At 46.4% G+C, this 20348-nt stretch overlaps 1 protein-coding gene across 1 annotated transcript in view; it reads left to right on the forward strand.

Moving 5' to 3' along the window:
• The window catches only part of MDGA2 (MAM domain containing glycosylphosphatidylinositol anchor 2), a 209088-nt gene that overhangs the window by 54977 nt on the left and 133763 nt on the right, over positions 1-20348 (forward strand). Inside the window, exon 2 of the mRNA XM_058807283.1 lies at positions 11458-11597. Within this exon, the coding sequence (XP_058663266.1) occupies positions 11458-11597 (140 nt within the window). The remainder of the gene's footprint in view (positions 1-11457; positions 11598-20348) is intronic.

Genomic DNA, 20348 nt, shown 5'->3' on the forward strand with positions numbered 1-20348 from the left:
ATTTAATGACCAGTCATGGTCAGGCTGTGTCGGGACCCTGGAAGAGAGAGTCACGAGGTTTTAATTAGTCACAAGGTTTTAATTACTATCTTGTTAAACCTTCTGTAAGTCTCCTCTCTCTATTCTTTAGTATACTTTTAGTATGGCGTAGTGTAATGTAATGTAATGTAATGTAATGTAATGTAATAATATAATATAATATAATATAATATAATATAATATAATATAATATAATTCTTCTATTATTTATCATTCTTCTAAGAATAATATTCTTTATTATTTAGTAGTCTTTATTATTTATTATTCTTCTAAGAACACGGAGTCATATTCTCAATTCCTCCTTCATCCTGGGGACCCAGCAAATGCTGCACATGAGGAGCTGGCAGCTCCTGTCCACCATTCTTAGGCCCTGGGAAGCCACTGCTGCTGGACAGGGTTCAGGTGTGGGATTGCTGCTGCCGTCAGAGCTGGGAGATGAATTTGGGCTGGTAAATGTGAGATCCTTTTCCCACTCCCACAAATTTTGCACGGAGGGAGTGACTCCCTAATGGAAGTTAATGACTAATTGCCCTCTGTTAATAGGACTGGAACCTTTGGAAAAGGGCTGGAAAATCATATAAACAGTAACACCTGACCTGGCAATGTCTGAGTACCCAGGTGGGAGTTTATTAATTCTCCTCATTAATTTTTATTGATTTGTTGATCGCTCATTGATGCCTGTCCAAACAAATCATGGAATGCTGAGGAGTGAGAGGCTCTGGAGTTGTTCACATCAATACTGAGCTGTTAGTTTGGATTCCCAAGGAATCAGATCCATAGGAAGATAATTTATGCTTCTCCTGGACTCTGTGTCAGTCCAATTCCTAATGAACATTGATATTCTCCAGTGAGGAGGAGCCTCAATAATTGCTCAGACCCACAAATCTCGTGGAATTGTTTCCATTTCCAGTGGTTGGACACAAAGGAGTGATCCAGGAGAAATATTGCCATGGGAGCTGGTATCCATCAAAGAACTGGGAAAGGGAGAGGGCAGGGATGGACTGAGAGATGTTATGAATTCCCAGTGCCAGGAGAGCTTGGATCAACCACAGCATTTCCCTGGAAACTGGGCTAAACCTCTCCATAATTCCGGGTGGAATTCTCCCCAGCAGCCTGGAGGGGCTGGTGCAATGTTCTGCTCTTGGTTGTGGGGAAGTTGGCACAGAAATCATGGAAGCAGCAAGGACCCCTCAAGACCTCTGTCCCCTCAGCTCCTCTGCTGCTCTTTCCTGGCCCAGCACATTTTAGCATTACTAAAATGAAGGAAAACCCCTGGTTATCTACCCTGAGTTGCCCCAAAATTTGGGAATGGGGTGATTTATGCCGTGAAAATGTGGAATTCCCCTTAAAAAGCTCTCAGGCATTCCCAGCTTGGTGCTCCAGAATTTTTCCACAGGAGGAAAAGATTCAGGGCTGACAGAACTCCCAGTCCTTTTCCCAATGCCAGGGCCTGAAGGAAATGGGAGTTTTTAAGGTGAATTAGATTTTCCAGTGGTTGGAATATCTTGGAATGACATTTTAAGTGCCAGATGTGGCACTTAAAGCTCTTTGTGGTTGCCCTGATGAAGCACATTTGGAGCTGAAGTGGGAGGAAGGGTTAGATGGGATTTTGGGAAGGAATTCCTGGCTGGGAGGGTGGTAAAACCCTGGGATGAAATTTCCAGGGAAGCTGGGGCTGCCCCTGCATCCCTGGAAGTGTCCAAGGCCAGGTTGGGCATTGGGACTTGGAGCAGCCTGGGACAGTGGGAAATGTCCTTGCATATGGAGTGGGATGAGCTTTAAGATCCATTTCCAGAAATAAATGTTGATGCAGCCTGGAAAACACAAAGTCCATGTAATAAATTCCCATCTTTAGAAAGGGAACCCATTCCAGTCATTCAGCTGCTCCTGCTCCACCCGTGTTTGACAACAAAGATGTGAGAACGAGGTGTGAGACATTGAAGTGCAGCAAACACGGCTTTAATTTAAGAATTCATTTTATTCCCTGAAAAGAGATTTGTTTTCCTTGTTTTGCTCGGGACAGATCTATGCTGGCTCCCAAGAACTGCAAATTGTTGTTTAAAAAGCTGCTTATTTTCGTTTAACATGCCAAAGTGGCATTTCCTTCCTGATTTGCATTCGTGGAACTGTTCAGTGTTTTAAATTTCCTCTTTAATATTAAACTGTGCATTTTTCAGGCAGCAGACTAAACTGAGATACATTCCATAGTCAGTGTAATTTTTGTTCTGGAGCTGAAACCAGGCCTGGTTTTTCTCAGGGTAATTTGCTGGAATTTGCATAGGGGGGTTTGTAGCACCGGCAGCACTTCCTCCTGCTTTGGGACAGCCTCAGAAATTTTATTTTTAGGGCTTTTCTTGGGCTGTGAGGGTGAAACATAGGAGAAGAGGCTGAGGGAGCTGGGCAGGGTTGCAGAATCCCTGAGGAGCTGGGCAGGGGCTGCAGAATCCCTGAGGAGCTGGGCAGGGGCTGCAGAATCCCTGAGGAGCTGGGCAGGGGCTGCAGAATCCCTGAGCAGCTGGGCAGGGGCTGCAGAATCCCTGAGGAGCTGGGCAGGGGCTGCAGAATCCCTGAGGAGCTGGGCAGGGCTCACCTGGAGCAAAGGAGGCTCAGGGGCCCTTGTGGCTCTGCACAGCTCCTGCCAGGAGGGCACAGCCGGGGGGTCGGGCTCTGCTCCAGGGAACAGGGACAGGAGCAGAGGGAACGGCCTCAGGCTGGGCCGGGGCAGCTCAGGGTGGGCACAGCAGGAATTTCCCCATGGAAAGGGGGCTCAGGCCTTGGCGCTGCCCAGGGAGGGTTGCAGTGCCCATCCCTGCAGGTGGCACTGAGAGCTCTGGGCTGGGGACAGGGTGGGCATTGGGCACAGCTGGGACTCTGATCTTGGAGCTCTTTTCCAGCCTCAGGGGTTCTGTGAGGTTTGGATTGGATATTTGGGAAAATTTCTTACCTAAATTTGTTGTCCAGCCCTGGCACAGGTACAGGGTGGAGTCCCCATGCCTGGCGGGATTTCAAATCCCTGTGGATGTGGCACCTGGGGACACAGGGCAGTGGTGGCCTTGGCAGTGCTGGAGAATGGTTGGATGAACTTTTCACACCTTAATGCTTCCATGATTCCATGAATATCTGTCTTGAACTCATGCTGAGTGGGGATGTGATTGGATTTAGAGGATAATCCCAGAGAACTTTCCAAGTTCCATTGTCCCAGTCTGCTCCTAGCCCCAGCGTCCAACCTGGCCTTGGGCACTGCCAGGGATCCAGGGGCAGCCACAGCTGCTCTGGCAATTCCATCCCAGCCCCTCCCCACCCTCTCAGCCAGGAATTCCTTCCCAATATCCCACCCAAATCTCCTCTGGCACATCTTGAGAGCGTTTCCTCTCATCCTTGTTTTATGTACGTGCTTTTTCCTTCAGGATAAATCCATGTCCTTGCTGCTGCCTGTCAGGAACTGCTCTACCAGCACGTCCTGCAAAGGAAAAAAAAATTAGTTAAAAATTACCTTAAAATTTAAAAAATAAATTAGTTAAAAATGCGTTTCTAAAAGGAATTTTACCAACCTGTGTGAATCATTTAGTATTCAGGAGTTGTTTTGACAAGGTGATTTTTATCATGCGTGATTTTCACCCCTCTCTGTCTTTTCCAGTGGGGGGAAACTCCACATTTTCGTGTGCTCCCAAATAAGTGAGATGTGTTTGCTGCCAGCCTGTGATGGTGCTGAAAAGGGTCTTGCACCGTTGTCAGTTTTGTGATGCCAGGAACAACAAAGTGTTGCTGCAATTAAGGCCTCCCTTGTTGACAATTCCTTATTTTAGCAGATTCCTTGATCCCACTGCTGGCAGTCTGTGGGATGCCAACGGCTCCAGGAGCACTTCAGGGAGGGAGTGGAGTGTGGGAAGGGTTCCCTCTGTGCTCATCTCTGTAATTCCCCCTTAATCAGTGGGGAAAAAATGGAAAATGCTCCTTTTTTTTTTGGGTGTGAGGGACAGATCAACCTGGAATGCTGTGAGTTAACCAAGTGTCATTCTCTGGAAATGCTGGAATAAGGGGCTGGGGAATTCAAAAGCACCAATTTCCCAGGTTGTTATTTAAGCACAAAAAGCTGAAAGAAATCACAGTTTCAGGCTTTCAAGCAGAAATAAAAATTGCAAGGCAGCATCTCTCAGTGACTTTATTCTCACTTAAAAACAGCACAAAAATCCTAAAATTCCTCTGAAACCCTGCCTGGAATTCCCAGACCAGAGGGATATTTTCTCAGTGCTGATGCTCCAGGTAATTAAACTTTTAATTCCAAGGTTATTGGCCAAGAGTGTCCCACACATGGTGGAAATGAGGATACCCACATTATCCCTGGATTTCTTTTGGGTGAAAAACCGTGGCACCCAAAATCCATAAATCCGCTTGTGGCACCAGGCATGGAGAAGAGCAGCTCCTCTCCTGGAGCTGAACTCGATGAGAGAAAGAAAGAGCAGGAGTTAAATCAGGAAATAAATCCCTGCAGGAGCACAGAGGGAATTATCCCTAATTGTCTGCCTGGGCAGGGACACACGGATCTTTGGGAGACCTTTGCTCCTGTGGAAATGGCAGGAATTGGCCTTGCAAGGACGTGTCTGGGGCTCAGCTGGAGGAAAAAGAGGCAGCATTCCCACAGGGAATGAGTGTGGAGCAGGAAAAGGGGTTCCTGATGTTTTATTTTCTCCCACAACTTCCTAAAATGGGATTTTACCCCAGTGGGGATTGGTGGCTTCTTCCAAGGAACAAGCGGTAGGACAAGAGGAAATGACCTCAAGCTGTGCCAGGGGAGGTTTGATTTGGGTATTTTAGGAGTTTTTTCATGGAAAGGGTTGTCCAGCCCTGGCACAGATGCCCAGGGTAGGGGTGGAATCCCCATTCCTGGAGGAATTTAAAATCCCTGTGGATGTGGCACTTGGGGACAGGGGGCAGTGGTGGCCTTGGTAGTGCTGGGAATGGTTTGGTTTGATGGGATCTGAGGGTTTTTCCAACCTGGACAGTTCCAGGACATGAAGGAACTGGGATGTCAGCAGGGTTGCTTTGGGCCGCAGGATAAATAATTAAGGACAAATTAAAGCTGATGAAAAGTAAGCAGGGAGGTGTTGAATCATTACAGCAAGCTAGAAACCAAATTCCCATGTTTTTAGGAAATGTTTCCTTCTCTGACTTCCCTAAAAAATTGTTTTTGCAGAGGATATTCTGTATTTGTTCTCCTGCAATGAACTGAGGGTGAGACAGCACCAGTCTGAGTGGGAGACTCCTGATTTCCCAGGCATGGAGAACTTCAGGATCCCAGTGCTTCCAAAGGAAATGAGCTGGACAGGGACTGGGGACAAGGGATGGAGGGACAGGAGCCAGGGAATGGCTCCCAGTGCCAGAGGGCAGGGATGGGTGGGAGATTGGGAATTGGGAATTCCTGGCTGGGCTGGGATTGCCAGAGCAGCTGTGGCTGCCCCTGGATCCCTGGCAGTGCCCAAGGCCAGGCTGGGCACTGGGGCACCCTGGGACAGTGGGAGGTGTCCCTGCCATGGCAGGGGTGGCACTGGGTGGGATTTAATTCTCATTCCAACCCAAACCGTTCCATGATTCTTTGGGCATATGCACAGATGGAAAAGGATCAGTGGATTTTCCCAGTCATAGGATTTTCCCAGTCAATGGATTCTCCCAATCACCAGGAGGCAGAAAGTCACACAGACCGAGGCACATCCATGAACTCCCAGCACCAGGGAACGACCAGAAACTGCCCCAGGCATGGCCTGAAACATTAGAAAAGTCCTGAAATATTGGGAATTTCTGGGATCACTGTGCAGGAAGCATTTCATTTACTCCCACACTCAGAATCAGTGACTGGAGTACAAGGGTGGGATGGGATAATCTTCAAGTTTCCCTTGAGAACCATTCCATGGTTTTATATTCTCAGCCCAAATCCATGTCTGAGGAGCTCTCCTGGCCTTTTCCTGATCCCTCTCTGAACTCCAGCAGTTTTTGCACATGCCCAGCAGCAGGAACAATAACCAGCAGTGAGAGGAGTTGTGAAGGGTGGGAAAAAAGCCATAAATCTGTCTGTTCCTGGAGAAACAGCATTAGGACAGCCCAAACCCAATATACCCAGCACTGCTAAGCTTGGTAGTGTCAAAATTAGGTCAGGCCTAATTTTGTGGCAGCAGTGTTGGGAAGCAGCAGTGGGATTTGATTATCTGGGAGCCTTGGGATGGCAGTGCCATCAATCATGGAGCTCCACAAACACCAGGATAGGCAGGAATATTGAGCAACATGGAAAAATTATCCCCAATGGGATAAAAGGTGACTTTGTCCTGTTTGATGGGAAAGTTCAGCTCAGAGGAAAGTGCCCAATAAATATTCCCGTGGGCGTCAGGTGAAAGCAGGTGGAAAATATTTAGGAGTGATATGGAATGATCCAGGAATGGCACAACTGGTTTGAAATCTGGTCAGCATCACACCTGGAAGTTTCCTCTCTCAGGCACCTGGGATTTGGCTCAGCTTGGACCCAAAATGAAAGATTTCACCATAAATGGAATATTTGTTTAATTGAAGCTACTTGTGTAACATTTGAATTTCCCCAAAGAAAAATTCACTTAGAGAAGAAATAAAAAAAAACCTGTTTCAATATTCCATTTATTTGTGGACTGGGCCTCACCTCCAGCTGGAAAAATAGCCCAAAATCCCAAATTAGCTGCAGTAAAATGCTCCAAATTCTGCATTGATGAGGGCAGTGCATTCCCATGGCAATACTCAGAGATTCCTGGTCATTCCATTTGCAGTTTAGGAGAATTAAGAGCTGGGAAAATATGGGAAAAGTGAATTCTGAGAGTAGCAAGTGCCCGCAATTACTTTAAATCTCCTTTTTCTTCAGAAAATCACATTATTTCCTCCTTGTTCTGCTGCAGAACTGCGCAGAATTCACAGGGACTTCACTCCTGCTAATTAATTTTCAAGGGGAAAGCTCAAGGCTGCAGGAGGGGAGAGGGATTTTATTCATGGCAAATCCATCCTGCATTTTCTAGCAGATCCATCATGGATCTCCTATTTCCAAAAAAATAAAAAAGGAAATTTCTCATTTTAATAAAGTTTTAAGGAATCCCACACATTCCATGAATCAGGAAGATCTTGGTACTGCTCAGATTAAGGGAATTCAAGTTCTGTTGTTAGTCAGAGTTTAATTCCCTGTTTTCCAACAAAGACTAGACCAAATCTCTATGTGTGGGAAACTTTGAACCAGGAAAGAGCTGTGCCAAGGGATCCTGGAACGAAATCCTGGAATGTTTTGGGATGGAAGGAACCTTAAAGCCCATCCAGTTCCACTCCTGGAATCCACACCTTCCCTTGGATGCTCCAGCCTGGTCTTGGACAATTCCAGAGGTCCAGGAGCAGCCACAGCTTTCCTGGGAAATCCATTCCAGCTTCTCCCAGCCAGGAATTCCCAATTCCCAATCTCCCATCCATCCCTGCCCTCTGGCACTGGGAGCCATTCCCTGGGCCCTGTCCCTCCACCCCTTGTCCCCAGTCCCTCTCCATGGAATCATTCCCATTCCCAGTTTCACAAATCTCCATCTCCCAACTCCTCTTCTCATTCCAGCTGAAATTAACTCCAAAGTCCTCTCAAACTTTCCCCCATTTTGCCAATCCAAAACACCACCTCATTCCCACTTTTCTCAAAGGATCCTGATAACATTTTCCATAAATAAAGGTCAACGTGAGCTTCTGAAGCTGAGGAAATTCCCAACCATTCCCAATCCACCAGCATAGCTCAGGGATCACCAAATCACCCTCAAGCCTCCAATATTTTCCCAGTCCAGTGAGGAGTTTCCAGGCTGAGAAAACACCCAAATTCCATTGGAATTCCTTTGGATCAGGACTTTGGATCACAGCTTCTGTGGGAAATCCTTTCCAGGGCCTCCCTACCCTCCCAGCCAGCAATTCCTTCCCAGTATCCTGCCTAAACTTGGAATTGGTGGAAAAGAGCAGCCAAGAAAGGAGAACCTTTCAATTTTTCATGGAAAGAGGGAATCTTGTGGGGTCACACAACTCCTGTAGCAGAACGAGGGGGTTGTGCTCGGATTTGTTGTTTTACCTTTTTCTTGGAGAACCTTTCCTTCCTCCAGGTTGTGCCTTGCAGGAATGGTGCTGGGAATGGTGCTGGGAAGAATCCACGCAGCATTTTCCATGTGCAATCCCTAGCCAAATTCTCCTCAAATGTCACAAAAAAAATCAATGCTAAGCTGATATTGTTTTAATGGATGAAATCCCAGGAGGCAGCTTTCAGAAGGAGCTGGGATGAATATTTCTGCAGGAAGGAGGGAGGTGACATTTCATAATTATGGGATGTCTCCTGAACCATAAGATTTTTCACTTACTGGAAGAGGAATATTTGCTATTTTCCTTGATTGGTTTGATCTCCTCTCAAAGCAGTGTTTTCCTTGGCAATAACAACACCCAGGGGGGCGTTTTCCCTTTCCTGCTCCTTCCCAAATTTAATGGTTTCAGGAGAGTGGCACAGCCACTAAAATGAAGGACACTTCAGCTGTGATTTGGAGTTAGATGAATATAACATGAATAAGAATGGAATATTAATGGAATATGGATTTAAAAGGATGTTGGAATATTGCTGCTGACTGCTCTAATTTGGTCCCAAGTTTGATGAGCCGTGCTGAACCCTCGCTTACCTTTCTGCTCTGTGGCTCTGCTTCAGCATTCCTGCATTTTGGAATCCGTGGTGTGGGAGATGATGGAAGTCCCAGTGGTGACTCAGAGCCCTGGAAATGGCAGAGCAAAGAGCGCATTCCATGTCCTTGGGATGCTGAACTCCCGAGGAGTGTGGAGGGGGATCAGCATTCCTAGGAATTCCAGGTAAAAATCAGCACACTGAGTGTTGGTGCTGCTGTTCTACTTGGAAAAATAATCATAGTCAGGAATTCACGGATTGTTTCCAGGTTAGAGTGTGACACATGGCCCTGGTTCCTAACCAAGGACATTCCAGGAGCTTCATGGGAAGATCCACCTGCATCTATGGGACAAGGCAATCATGTAATCCTAGAGGGATTTGGATTGGAATGGATCTTAAACCCAGTTCCACCTCTGCCAAGGGCTGCGACACCTTCCACTATCCCAGGTTGTTCCGAGCATCTTTATTCCATCATTGTGTTGGACTTGGAGCAATTGGGACCACTTTTGGCTGGAGCAGGGCTGTGTTGTTCCTTGCTAAACCTTCTGGAAAAGTGAGGAGGGAAAGTTCCTGGGGCTTTGGAACTCGGGATGTGGTGGCTGAAAGAGCAGAGCTTGCTGGAGTCTTTGCTGGAATGATGGCTTCAAACTGAGTGTGGGGCTGGATGGGATATTGGGAAGCAATTCCTGGCTGGGAGGGTGGGGAGGCTCTGGAATGGAATTCCCAGAGAATCTGTGGCTATCCCTGGAAGTGTCCAAAGGCGGGTTTGGATGGGGCTTGGAGCAGCCTGGGACAGTGGAATGTGCTGGTTGTAATGAGATGGGATTTAAGGTCCTTCCCACCCAAACCATTCCGTGTTTCTATGGAGGAAGCATCCATTCCCTGCTCCTCTTCTGCCTCTTCTGCCTCCTTGGCTTGAGCCTCATTTTCTCCAGGCTGTGGAGAGCGAGGCTCAGACACTGGAATTCTTGGCAGGTTTGGATCAATCCTAGGCCTTCAGATCGGGATCCCACGATGGGCTGTGTCCACAGGGAGCTGTGTGTGGACTGGACCAGGAATGCCAAGGTGAGGGGGGGTCTGCAGGGATGCCAGAGCCCTGCATCCTGGGAATTCCATGTGGATCCTAGCAGAGGAATTGCAGGATGACCAGAGAAGCAGGGTTGGTGTGATGTGCAGCATGGAGACCTGGCAAAGCAGCCTTGGGAAGGGGATCCAGCTACTGCAAAGAGCCTGGGGAGAAGCTTTGAGGCTCTTCCATGGGAAATGGGGCTGGGAGCTCAATGGCATCACATGGATGAACAGAAAGGATGGAATTCCAGGTGTTTAAATCCCACAGAATTCCATTTTATCTTTTGTGCCCTTTAGTTTCTGTGCTTTTATTAGGGTCAGTAAATCAGTTTCCTTCTCCTATTGATCCACTCCCTGGAAATTGTCATAGCTGTGAATTTCATGGTTCAGAAGCGAAATTGTGGAGCTGGGAATGTACTTTGGAGTCTTGTGGAAATGGAGCTGGGATTTATGCAGGTGTAATAACAGGAATGTCGTGCATTCCTTACACTTACGACGTGTAAATCTGAGTAATTCCTGTACTACAGGTTGTACCAACAAGGAAATTAAAGCAAGGTTCTGCCTGAACTTAACTCCTGCTCCAAATCCTGATCCCGCTGACGGGATTTGGAAAGGAAGCAGCAGCATCAGTGCCACTGTTTCCCCTGCTTAATTTTCCTGCTTTAATTAAGTCTTTTCATTTGCATAACGAGTGTGATAATGCATTTAGGAAGATATAGAATAAAAACAATAATGCCAAGTTCATTTTGGAAATGGAAACAAAAAAATTGGAATGCAAGCGGGGGGTGCTGAAGGTTTCATCCAGGGGATTGACAAGGATTAATAAAAACCATGGAAATTTCTTGTGGTGATGAGTATGTGCTGAGTAAACAGTGAGTAACTATGTGGGAGAGATGCTCAGTGCTGGCTCCGGGGCTGGGGTGGCCTGGGATGGACTTGGTTGGTTGGATCATGGAGCTGAAAATGCCGAGGTAGGTTCAGTTCCCTTAAGAGCTGGACTCAATCCTTGTGGCTTTTCCAACTCAGAACATCCTGTAATCCTGTGACCCATGTGGTTCTCATCCCATTTCTCTGTTAGCCTTGCAGCCCCCTGCTTCAGGGTCAGCCCCAGGGGTGGAGTGGTCTGGGATGGGCTTGGTTGATTGGATCTTGGAGTTGAGAATACCAAGGTTGTGTTTGATTTCCTTGAGGGCTGGGCTTGATCCTTGTGGGATTCCTCCAACTTGAAACATCCTGTAATTTGGTGATCCATGTAGTTCTGATGCTGTTTCTCTGCTCGCACTGCAGCACCCCAGCTCATAGCCACGTTCAGGAGTGGAGTGGTCTGGGATGGGCTTGGTTGGTTGGATCATGGACCTGAGAATGCCAAGGTCACATTGGATTTCCTTAAGAGCTGGACTTGATCCTTGTGGATTTTTTCCAACCCAAAACATCCAATAATCCCATGATCTATGTGATTCTTATCCCATTTCTCTACTGGCTTTGCAGCCCCCCAGCTCATGACCAGGCCCAGTGGTCTGAGATGGCTCAGTTCATTGGATCTTGGAGTTGAGAATGCCAAGGTCGCGTTTGATTCCCTTAAGAGTTGGATGTGATCCTTGTGGAACCTCCCATAATTTAATGATCCGTGTGTTTCTGATCCCGTTTCTCTGCTGGCCTTGCAGCCCCCCCCACGGTGCGGATCGTGCACTCGGGCCTGGCCTGCAACATCGAGGAGGAGCGCTACTCTGAGCGCGTCTACACCATCCGCGAGGGGGAGACCCTGGAGCTCACCTGCCTGGTCACAGGCCACCCCCGGCCACAGGTGAGTCCCTGCCCACCACACCTGTCCCCTCCACACCCCCAGAGCCTCCACAAGCCGGGTTCACCTTCAGAGTCTGCGCGGTGGGCAAGGTCCACTGGGATCCAGGTGGGGGATCCATCCCAGATGTTGGGTGGATATTGGGTGTTCCAGAGGAACTTGAACAGCAGGAATGTTGGTGATCTGTTTTGGAAAATCTGGTGTAAAAATCAGATTTTTACACCCTATATTCCTGGGTTTATTCAAGTGTAAATTCCTAAATTTACACTTTAAATTCCTGGTGTGTTTGATTTCCATGGAGGTTGGTAAAAGAGAGGGAAAACAATTATAAGGGTGACAATTATTGAGTGAAAATCCCTAAAGTTGTCATGTTGTCTGGGATCTTCACACCCCAGTCCTCAGAAATCCAGCTGGAACTATGGAAGAGGAAACAGCTGGAGCAGGGAACCCAAGAGCTTGGGAAAGTCTCCCTGTTCACCTGGATCAGCAATGTCGGGGAACCCCCAGCGTTGCAGCTGGATAAACCAGAATTACCTGGGATTTGTGCTTTAAATTCCTGGTGTGTTTGATTTCCTTAAGAGGTTGGTAAAAGAAAGGGAAAACAATTAGAAGGGTGACAATTGTTGGAGAGTTTTCTTGGAAAATCTGGTGTCAAAATCAGCAATATTGTGCTTTAAATTCCCGGTGTGTTTGACTTCCATGGAGGTTGGTAAAAGAGAGGGAAAACAATTCTAAGGGTGACAATTGTTGGATGAAAATCCCTGAAGTTTTGCTATTGTCTGGGATCTTCACACTCCAGTCCTCAGAAATCCAGCTGGAGCTCTGGAAGAGGGAACAGCTGGAGCAGGGAACCCAAGAGTTTGGGAAACCTTGTTTGCCTGGATCAGGAATGTCATGGAACCCCCAGCGTTACAGCTGGATAAACCAGAATTACCTGGGAATAAATCAGCTTTTTCCAGGCCTATCCTTATTTTATCAAGCTCAAGATTGTTGGCAACTCCTGCTGCACCTCCCTGGCGTGACCCCCTTGGGCCAGGACACCTCGTTAATCAGTTATTTTTAATTAGGATAATCACCAGGAATTTTCTTTCCAAAGTGATGAATTATACCCTTTGTTTTTGGAATTGCAAGGGACGGGCGGGAACTGGGAATAGGGAATTCAGAGACCTTCAGTATGAGCTCCTCCAGGAAGGAGGGGTTTGCTGTTTTTGTTGCTCATTCCATGATTGTTCCCAATTTAAGGAGAAGATTTAAAGCTAAAGCAGTGGAAGTTTATTCTGTGTTGGTTTAGGGATGGTGTTTCCAGCATTCCAATTTTTTCCTGATCTTTCCACAGGATGCTCTCAGATTTGGGTTGCAAATTGCATGGAAATTGTTTTCCAGCTGCTGTTTGATCAGGTGCTGGGGAATGAGGTTATAAAATATGGAATTGTGCATTCCAAGAATGCTTTCACACTTGCACGTTGACTCAAATTTTCCAATTTTTCTTGGCATGGAAACTCCTTTTGGTTTCAGTACTGGAAGAATTAAACAACCCTGGATTGGCAATTTGTAAAATCACAGAATTGTGGAATGGTTTGGGCTGGAAAGGAGATGAAAAATGAACCAGTGCCAACTCCTCCCATGGGCAGGAATATTTTCCACTCCAAGCCTTGAACATTCCCAGGGATTTCTAATCTGTAGGATTTGAGGCTGCCCGTGATGGCTCTGGGAGGAAAAATGAATTAATGACAAAAAATTCTATTTTTTTCCTTTTCTCTCCTGTCACTCCTTCCTGCTTTACCAAAGCACACATTTGTTCCTTTTTTGTCTTTCCAACATTTGCTCTTTTAACTTCGGGATCAACGGATGTCGTTCTTTGGGGTCTGATGACTCAAGGATGTCTCTGATCTGTCCAAGTCATCCTTGCAGTGATGCCACTCTGGGGGGCCTCCCTTTGAACACAGATCTTCAGATTTATCAAATCTTCCCATTTTTACAGCTCTCTTTGCTGCCTTTCCCACAAAAATTTTCCCCTAGGGTTATTTCCAGGCAGGGAAATTCCTGTGTTCAGAGTGGTGGTTGCGCTTTCCAATTGCTGGAAATTTTCTGGAATTTCTCCTCTAAATTTTCATGGAGTCTTCTCAGCATCAGTGAGGGTTTTGGGAGGAATAATAAAAGGGTATGAGAATTATCAGAAAGAAGGAGAATTAAAAATAATCACTCTGTTAATCCCAAAAATTCACCTCACTCCTAATTAGGTACAAGACTTTGAGCACCCCAACACATCCTTGAATGTCTGCTTGTTATCCATGGGGTGATTTTGAGATGTTCCATGTGATTAATATTTGTTATTCCTGATTTCCCACCTTCTCACACCCAGCTTTGGAATGCACCATTTGTTGCCATAGAAATAGTTTTCCTGGCTGGAATTTTTAAAGCACTTTATCCCTGCTCAGGTGAGGTGAATGCAGCCCTTTTTTCCATAAATTGTGGCTGTCAGGAGAGGTTGGTTTGATTTTTGGATAAAATCCTGCCAAGTTTGGAGCAGGATCACCCTGTGGAGACCTGTCCTTTTCCCAGATTTTATCCAGGATCCTGGAGATGGGCTGTCCCTGCTCTCCAGCTCCAGAGGGATGTGCCAGGATATCCAAAGGCCACTTACCCCTGGACAGGAATAAGGGATTTCCTGGACTGAGTAGCTAAGAGGTGACATTTTATCCCCGCTGGTGACAATCTCCTGCCCAGCCTTGAGGAATGTGTTTTTTCCTGATTTTCCTTGGGAATTCTCACCCATGCTGGGCAGGTCCAGTCATTGGAAACAAAACCTGAGACTTTCCAAAGTGTGGAATGACATTTGGATCATGGGGAGCAGAGGAAGAGGCATCCGATGAGCAGAGATCAACTGGAATTTTGAATTCCTGGTTTTCCAGTGAAGGATGAACAGGAAATTCCTGACAGGAGGGTGTGTCCAGGCTTTTTTTCCAGGCTTTTTTCCCAAGTAACAAGAGGAACTGGCCTCAAGTTGTTTCAGGGAAGGTTTATATTTGAGATAAGGAAAAATTTAATGGAAAAGATTGCCCTGAGGCAGTGGTGGAGTCACCATCCCTGAAGGGATTTAAAATCCCTGTGGATGTGGCACTTGGAGACATTGGTCAGTGGTGGCCTTGGGAATGCTGGGATTCAATCTTGGATGGCTTTTCCAGTCTCAGTGGCTCCAGGAGTTTATAAAGGCCTTGTTTGTCAATCCAACCTCCCCCTCCTTGGGCTTTGCTTTCCCCTGGCTGTGATTTTTCCAGAGGTTCACCCCCGAGTGCTGTCCCACCTCGGGTGATGTTATCCCGGTGGGAATGGCACATTCTGTCACATTATCCTGGTGGGAATGGCACATTCCAAGCAGCAAAAGGCGCAGAGCCGACAGGGGACAGTGTCCAAGTGCTCCCCCAGTCCCTCCCAGTGCTGCAGGGTGACCTCTGGCCCTCCCACCATGTCCCCCCTCTCCCAGGTGCTGCCTCCCCACTCTCATTCCCGAGGCTCACGAAGGAGCAGCTGCCAGTGCCACACGTCATTCCCACCATCTGGAAGCTGCACACTCCGGGATTTTTTTTTTTTCCTGTTTGGAGGTTGCAACACATCTTAACGAGATCCCACCTCCTCCTCACATCCTCCTGCCACCCTTCTTCCAGGCAGGGCCGTCGGAGCACATCCCTTTCTCCCGGAAAAATCCAGGAGTGCTCACGGTGCTGCTGGGGTGTGAAGAACGTGATGGATCCGTGGCTTTCCCGGGAAGTAAAGCAGGGGAGGATCTGCTTTTAGGAGCTCTGGAATTTCTCCCTGCCTCTGTTTGGTTGTGTTTTCTTCCCACTTATAGGAGTTGGGTGCTGTGCTGATGCCACTGAGGGAGCAGGAGCTGTTCCCCTTGGAGCTGCCAGGAGATCCTGTGGTTTCCTGGGATTGTGAACCCGGGGCAGAGGCAGGGAAATGCTGCTCCAGAGGGGTGTGAGCCTGGAAAAACACATCCTGCCCGCTGGGAATTGGGGTGGCCAAAGGGGGTAACCCAAGTGACAAAAAGCGAGGAATGGTTTGATTGGCAGGAGCCTTGAAGCTCATATTTATATATATGATTCCATATATATATATATATATATATATATATATATATATATGGAATCATATATATAAATGTATATTATATTTTTATTGTATTATATGTATTATATATTATATTTTTATATATTATACACATTATATAATTATATATATTATATATATATATTATATTTATATATATGGAATTCATGGAGTCATGGAATGGTTTGGATGAGAAGGAACTTAAATCCCCTCCAGTGCCACACCCTGACATGGACAGAGACACCTCCCACTGTGCCAGGCTGCTCCAACCTGGCCTTGGACATTTCCAGGGATCCAGGGGCAGCCACAGCTGCTCTGGCAATTCCATCACAGCCCTTCACCTCCTTCTCAGCCAGGAATTCCTTCCCAATATTTCCTGTCAGTTTATAGCCATTCCCCATTATCCTGTCACTCATAAACTCCTTGGGAAGCTCTGATCTCTACCCATGGACAGACCCAGGTAACTGCGGCACTAAAAAATAAAAACCCCTTAATTATTTCAAATGCATCCCCCTAATTACTCCCTGTGATTAGTGGAGCCTCCTCTGACACTGCAGAACAGGATCCTGCCTTTTCCTTAATAATGCCAGGAAAGGATAAATTCCCACTCCCTGGAACTGCATCCATTAGGCCAGAAAAGGCAGCATTCCCAAAAAAACCCCCAACAAAAACCCCACATTCTGTTCTCTTTGATCAGCTTTGAGTCAGACATAAAAGGATCCTTTGGGGCAAAGCGGGTGCCACGTTTTTGGTTTGAATTGATACGAATCCTTATCAAGAGCTGATGCAGCCCAGGGAAGAGGGGGATGGGGGTCCCTCACACGGGAGCAGCTGTTTTCCCACCCCACTCTGCAGCTCCTTGGAGCAGTAATTGGAGCCTTGTTAGGAAAATTGATGCTGATTCCATCTGACACTCCTCAGTTCACGGGAAGACTTTACAAATGTTCACTGAGCACCTGACAAAACCCAGCCTGACTCATGACTAAATTAGCCTGGATTTTATGCTGGAGAAAACCCTTTCCTGAATGTTTGACTCCCGTTTAGCAAGGAAAAATGTTTCCATCCTGCTCTGGCATGAAAAGCAATCTGTGGTGAGGCTTCACATGACGTTTGTGCTGCTCCAAGGAGTTTATTTGATGTTTTTCTCCCCCGAGCACAGCACCTGAATTCACACCTCTGCAGAGCTCTGCAGGGCTCCGAGCCTGCCCTGCTCTGTCTGCCAGGAGGGAGGAGCAGGAATTGTGCCAAAAATCCAGGGCAGGAATCACAGCATCCACAGCACGGAGTGAGGGACTCCTGGAGCTGCACCAGGATCTTTGGGAATGAGCCACTGGTGCCTCTGAGCTCATCTTTTATGTCCCTTGCATCCCAAACCATTCCATTATTCCAATGGTTTGCAAGCTGATAAAAGGAATTAACTGCTGTTGATTCTCCAGTTAAAACTCCTGTTTTATCCTGAATAATTTGAGCAGTTCCTACCACTTTTCCCTTTTCCAGGTGGCTGCTTGTCTCTCCACAAGGAATGTGTTTGCAGGTTCCTAAAAAAGGCTTGGAAGTGCTGAGGGAGAGAGGTCAAATCCAGATAAAAGACGTTCAATCCAAAGAGGTTAAATCCGGGAAAAAAACAGCAGCAGGGAAGGGAAGTTTGGGTTGGGAATATCCAGCCCAGACTTGTTACAGCCTCAGCAATCATTGGGATGAGCCTGGAGGGAATCTCATGGAGCTGGGAATGACATCAGGGTTGAGGAGTGGCACCAGAGCAGTTTCATTTTGACATTTGGGCAGCTTAAATGTGCCAGAAATCCCGTATGGAAAATTCCCAGTGCCCACAGAGCAGGACTTGTATTATTTTAGGGGAAACAGGAAAAAATTCCACTTTTCCTGAAATATGGACACTTGTCCTCTGACTATTTTCCATCTGTTTTCTCCCCTCCCAAAGCTCTGCAGTGTTTTGTTTTCCCTCTGTGCTGTCAGCTTGTATTTCCGTGTTCCTGCTCACGGCCGGAGCAGGAAAGGCTGGAGCAGCAGCTCTGGGATAAAGCACCGGGAGCTGCTTTTCCATGGGCACATGGAAAACCATTCCTGTCTCCTGGCACAGGGATGGGGGTGGCTCTGGAATAAAGGCTGGAGCTGGGAGGTGTGCCTGGGAAGGAATGGGTTTGATGAGTACATGGATAATTTGGTAACCAGGGAAACCAGCAGCTGATGCAGATCAGGCGGTGCTGGTGGCTCTGGAGGGAGATCTCCCAAGGAAACGCTCGGGAGGCTTTTTCTGGAGGATTATCAGGAATCCTTCCCATTGCTGTGGAAGGAATGTTGGCCATGAAATCCCACCTGCAGAGCTGCCCCAGATCTGGGGACAGAGCAGGACATGGAGCTGCTGGAGTGATCCAGAGGAATCCACAGAGCTGCTCCAAATGCTGGAGCTGCTCTGGAGCCAGGCTGGGAGAGCTGGGAATGTTCCCTGGAGAGGAGAAGGCTCCAGGCAGAGCTCAGAGCCCCTGGCAGGGCCTGAAGGGGCTCCAGGAGAGCTGCAGAGGGACTGGGGACAAGGGATGGAGGGACAGGAGCCAGGGAATGGCTCCCAGTGCCAGAGGGCAGGGATGGGTGGGAGATTGGGAACTGGGAATTCCTGGCTGGGCTGGGATTGCCAGAGCAGCTGTGGCTGCCCCTGGATCCCTGGCAGTGCCCAAGGCCAGGCTGGACACTGGGACAGTGGGAGGTGTCCCTGCCATGGCAGGGGTGGGATGATCCTTACAATCCCTCCCCCGCTAAACCATTCCAGGATTCTGTGATCCCACAAACTCCTAAAGCTCTGGAGTTTGTTGCTTTTATATTTTAGGGGAAGAAACTCTGCTCCCAAAGCCTCACCCAGCTGAGGTGTCTGGTGCGGAGAATTGGAACAAATTTGGTTTTTCCTGCTGGGATGGGGGAACGACGTCTCAGGATCATTCTGGGATGTTTTAATCTCCATGCTGACGTTTCCATGGATAACATTTTCTCCTGGATTGAGCTCTCCTCCCTCCTCTGGCAGCAGGGAATGGTTTGGAAATCTCCAGGTGGATTTTGCTGCCTTTCACCTGAACACGTGGATGCTGCAGTGGAATTCATCAGGCTGGAAAGTCTTTATCCTGAAATATTTATATTCCCAACTAAGATTTATTCCCAAATACCTCTTTTAAAGGCTTCCCCTTTACTCCTCTCAAGGTTTTGGGCAGCTCAGCCACTTGATTTTTAATTTTGTTTTGGCTGTTTAAAATAAACTTCTAAAAAACCCAAGAACCCTGAACTAGAAGAGCAGAAGTTGAAATAAATTCAATATTTAATTTGGGTCAATATTTAAAAGTAATATTTAAAAGTAAATTGATACTATTTAAAAATAATTTTTTAAATCCTAATTTTTGCTGTCCCAATTAAATTATTCCATGCCAGATGTTTGTTCTAGTGCTGTCCTACAGGCCCCCAGCACAGATGTTAAATAAAACAAACTGAACCCAAATATTGAGTTTTCAAATAAATCTGGTTTTCTCAGAGGGGATAAAAATCCAAGGAATTTTAAAATCCTTTTCTAGGATGCAACAGCATCTCCATAGAACAATTTCTGTAGGGTTTTTCTCTTTTTCTGTATTATTTTTCTTCCTCAAATCCAGTTATATTAGAAATAAAAATTAAGTAATTTGAGATAGTTCCTGATTTCTTCACAGAAAAATCTCACTGCTGTTCTGCTTTCTCTTTTCCTGTATTAGATTTCTTCCTCAAATACAGTGATATTAGAATTAAAAATCAAATATTTCCAGAGAATTCTTAATTTCTTTTTACAGAGAAATCTTGGTGCCTCTTTCCTGAATTTTTCTCCTTATTTTTGATAATTCTTAATTTCTTTTTACAGAAAAGTTCTGCTGCATGTGGAGACACTTTCTTGAGTTTTCATATTAGGATATTAGACATGAAAAATTCCAAGTATTTAAAAATAAATCCTAATTTCTTTTTCCATAAAAATTTTGCTGCACTTGTCCGATTTTTTCTTATTTTCAAGTAGTTTTTCTCCTCCTCTTCCAGTGCAATAACCTCAACATAATTTTGATCAATATTATCAGATTTTAAAATAATTCCAGTGCCATTCTGGGTTGAATTCTGGATCCTCCTGCAGATTTCGTGATTCAAGGAGATAAAAATAACGAGTGGGATTTTTTTCCTTCCCCCCCTTCCCATATGCCTGTCAATCAAAATGATAAAGATATTTCTGACTCGCAGGCTTTAATGGTGTAATTAGGGCTAATTACATGTTCCAATGATTACACATATGAACGCTAATTACATAATTGCAGACAATTATGCTAATGAGGTAAATACATCGTTAAGGAGAAAGCGCTGGCAAAATCCAGGGGATTTGCACCATGGCCAAAGAAAGTGGAATTACAACAAAAGAGAAATAATCCTGCAAGTTTGGGAAATCCAGGGGACATTCCCGTGTGCGGAATTGGAATGGTTTGGGTTGGAATGGTGGTGTTGGGAAAAGACTTCAGCTGTTCTGGAATCATGGAATGGTGTAGTTGGGAAGAGTCTTTGAGTGCTATGGAATCTTGGAATGGTTCAGGTTGGAATGGTGCAGCTGGGAAGAGTCTTAGAGTGCTGTGGAATCAT

This window comes from Ammospiza caudacuta, chromosome 6 (genome assembly GCF_027887145.1).
Source record: "Ammospiza caudacuta isolate bAmmCau1 chromosome 6, bAmmCau1.pri, whole genome shotgun sequence".
In the NCBI taxonomy this organism is placed as follows: Eukaryota; Metazoa; Chordata; class Aves; order Passeriformes; family Passerellidae; genus Ammospiza; species Ammospiza caudacuta.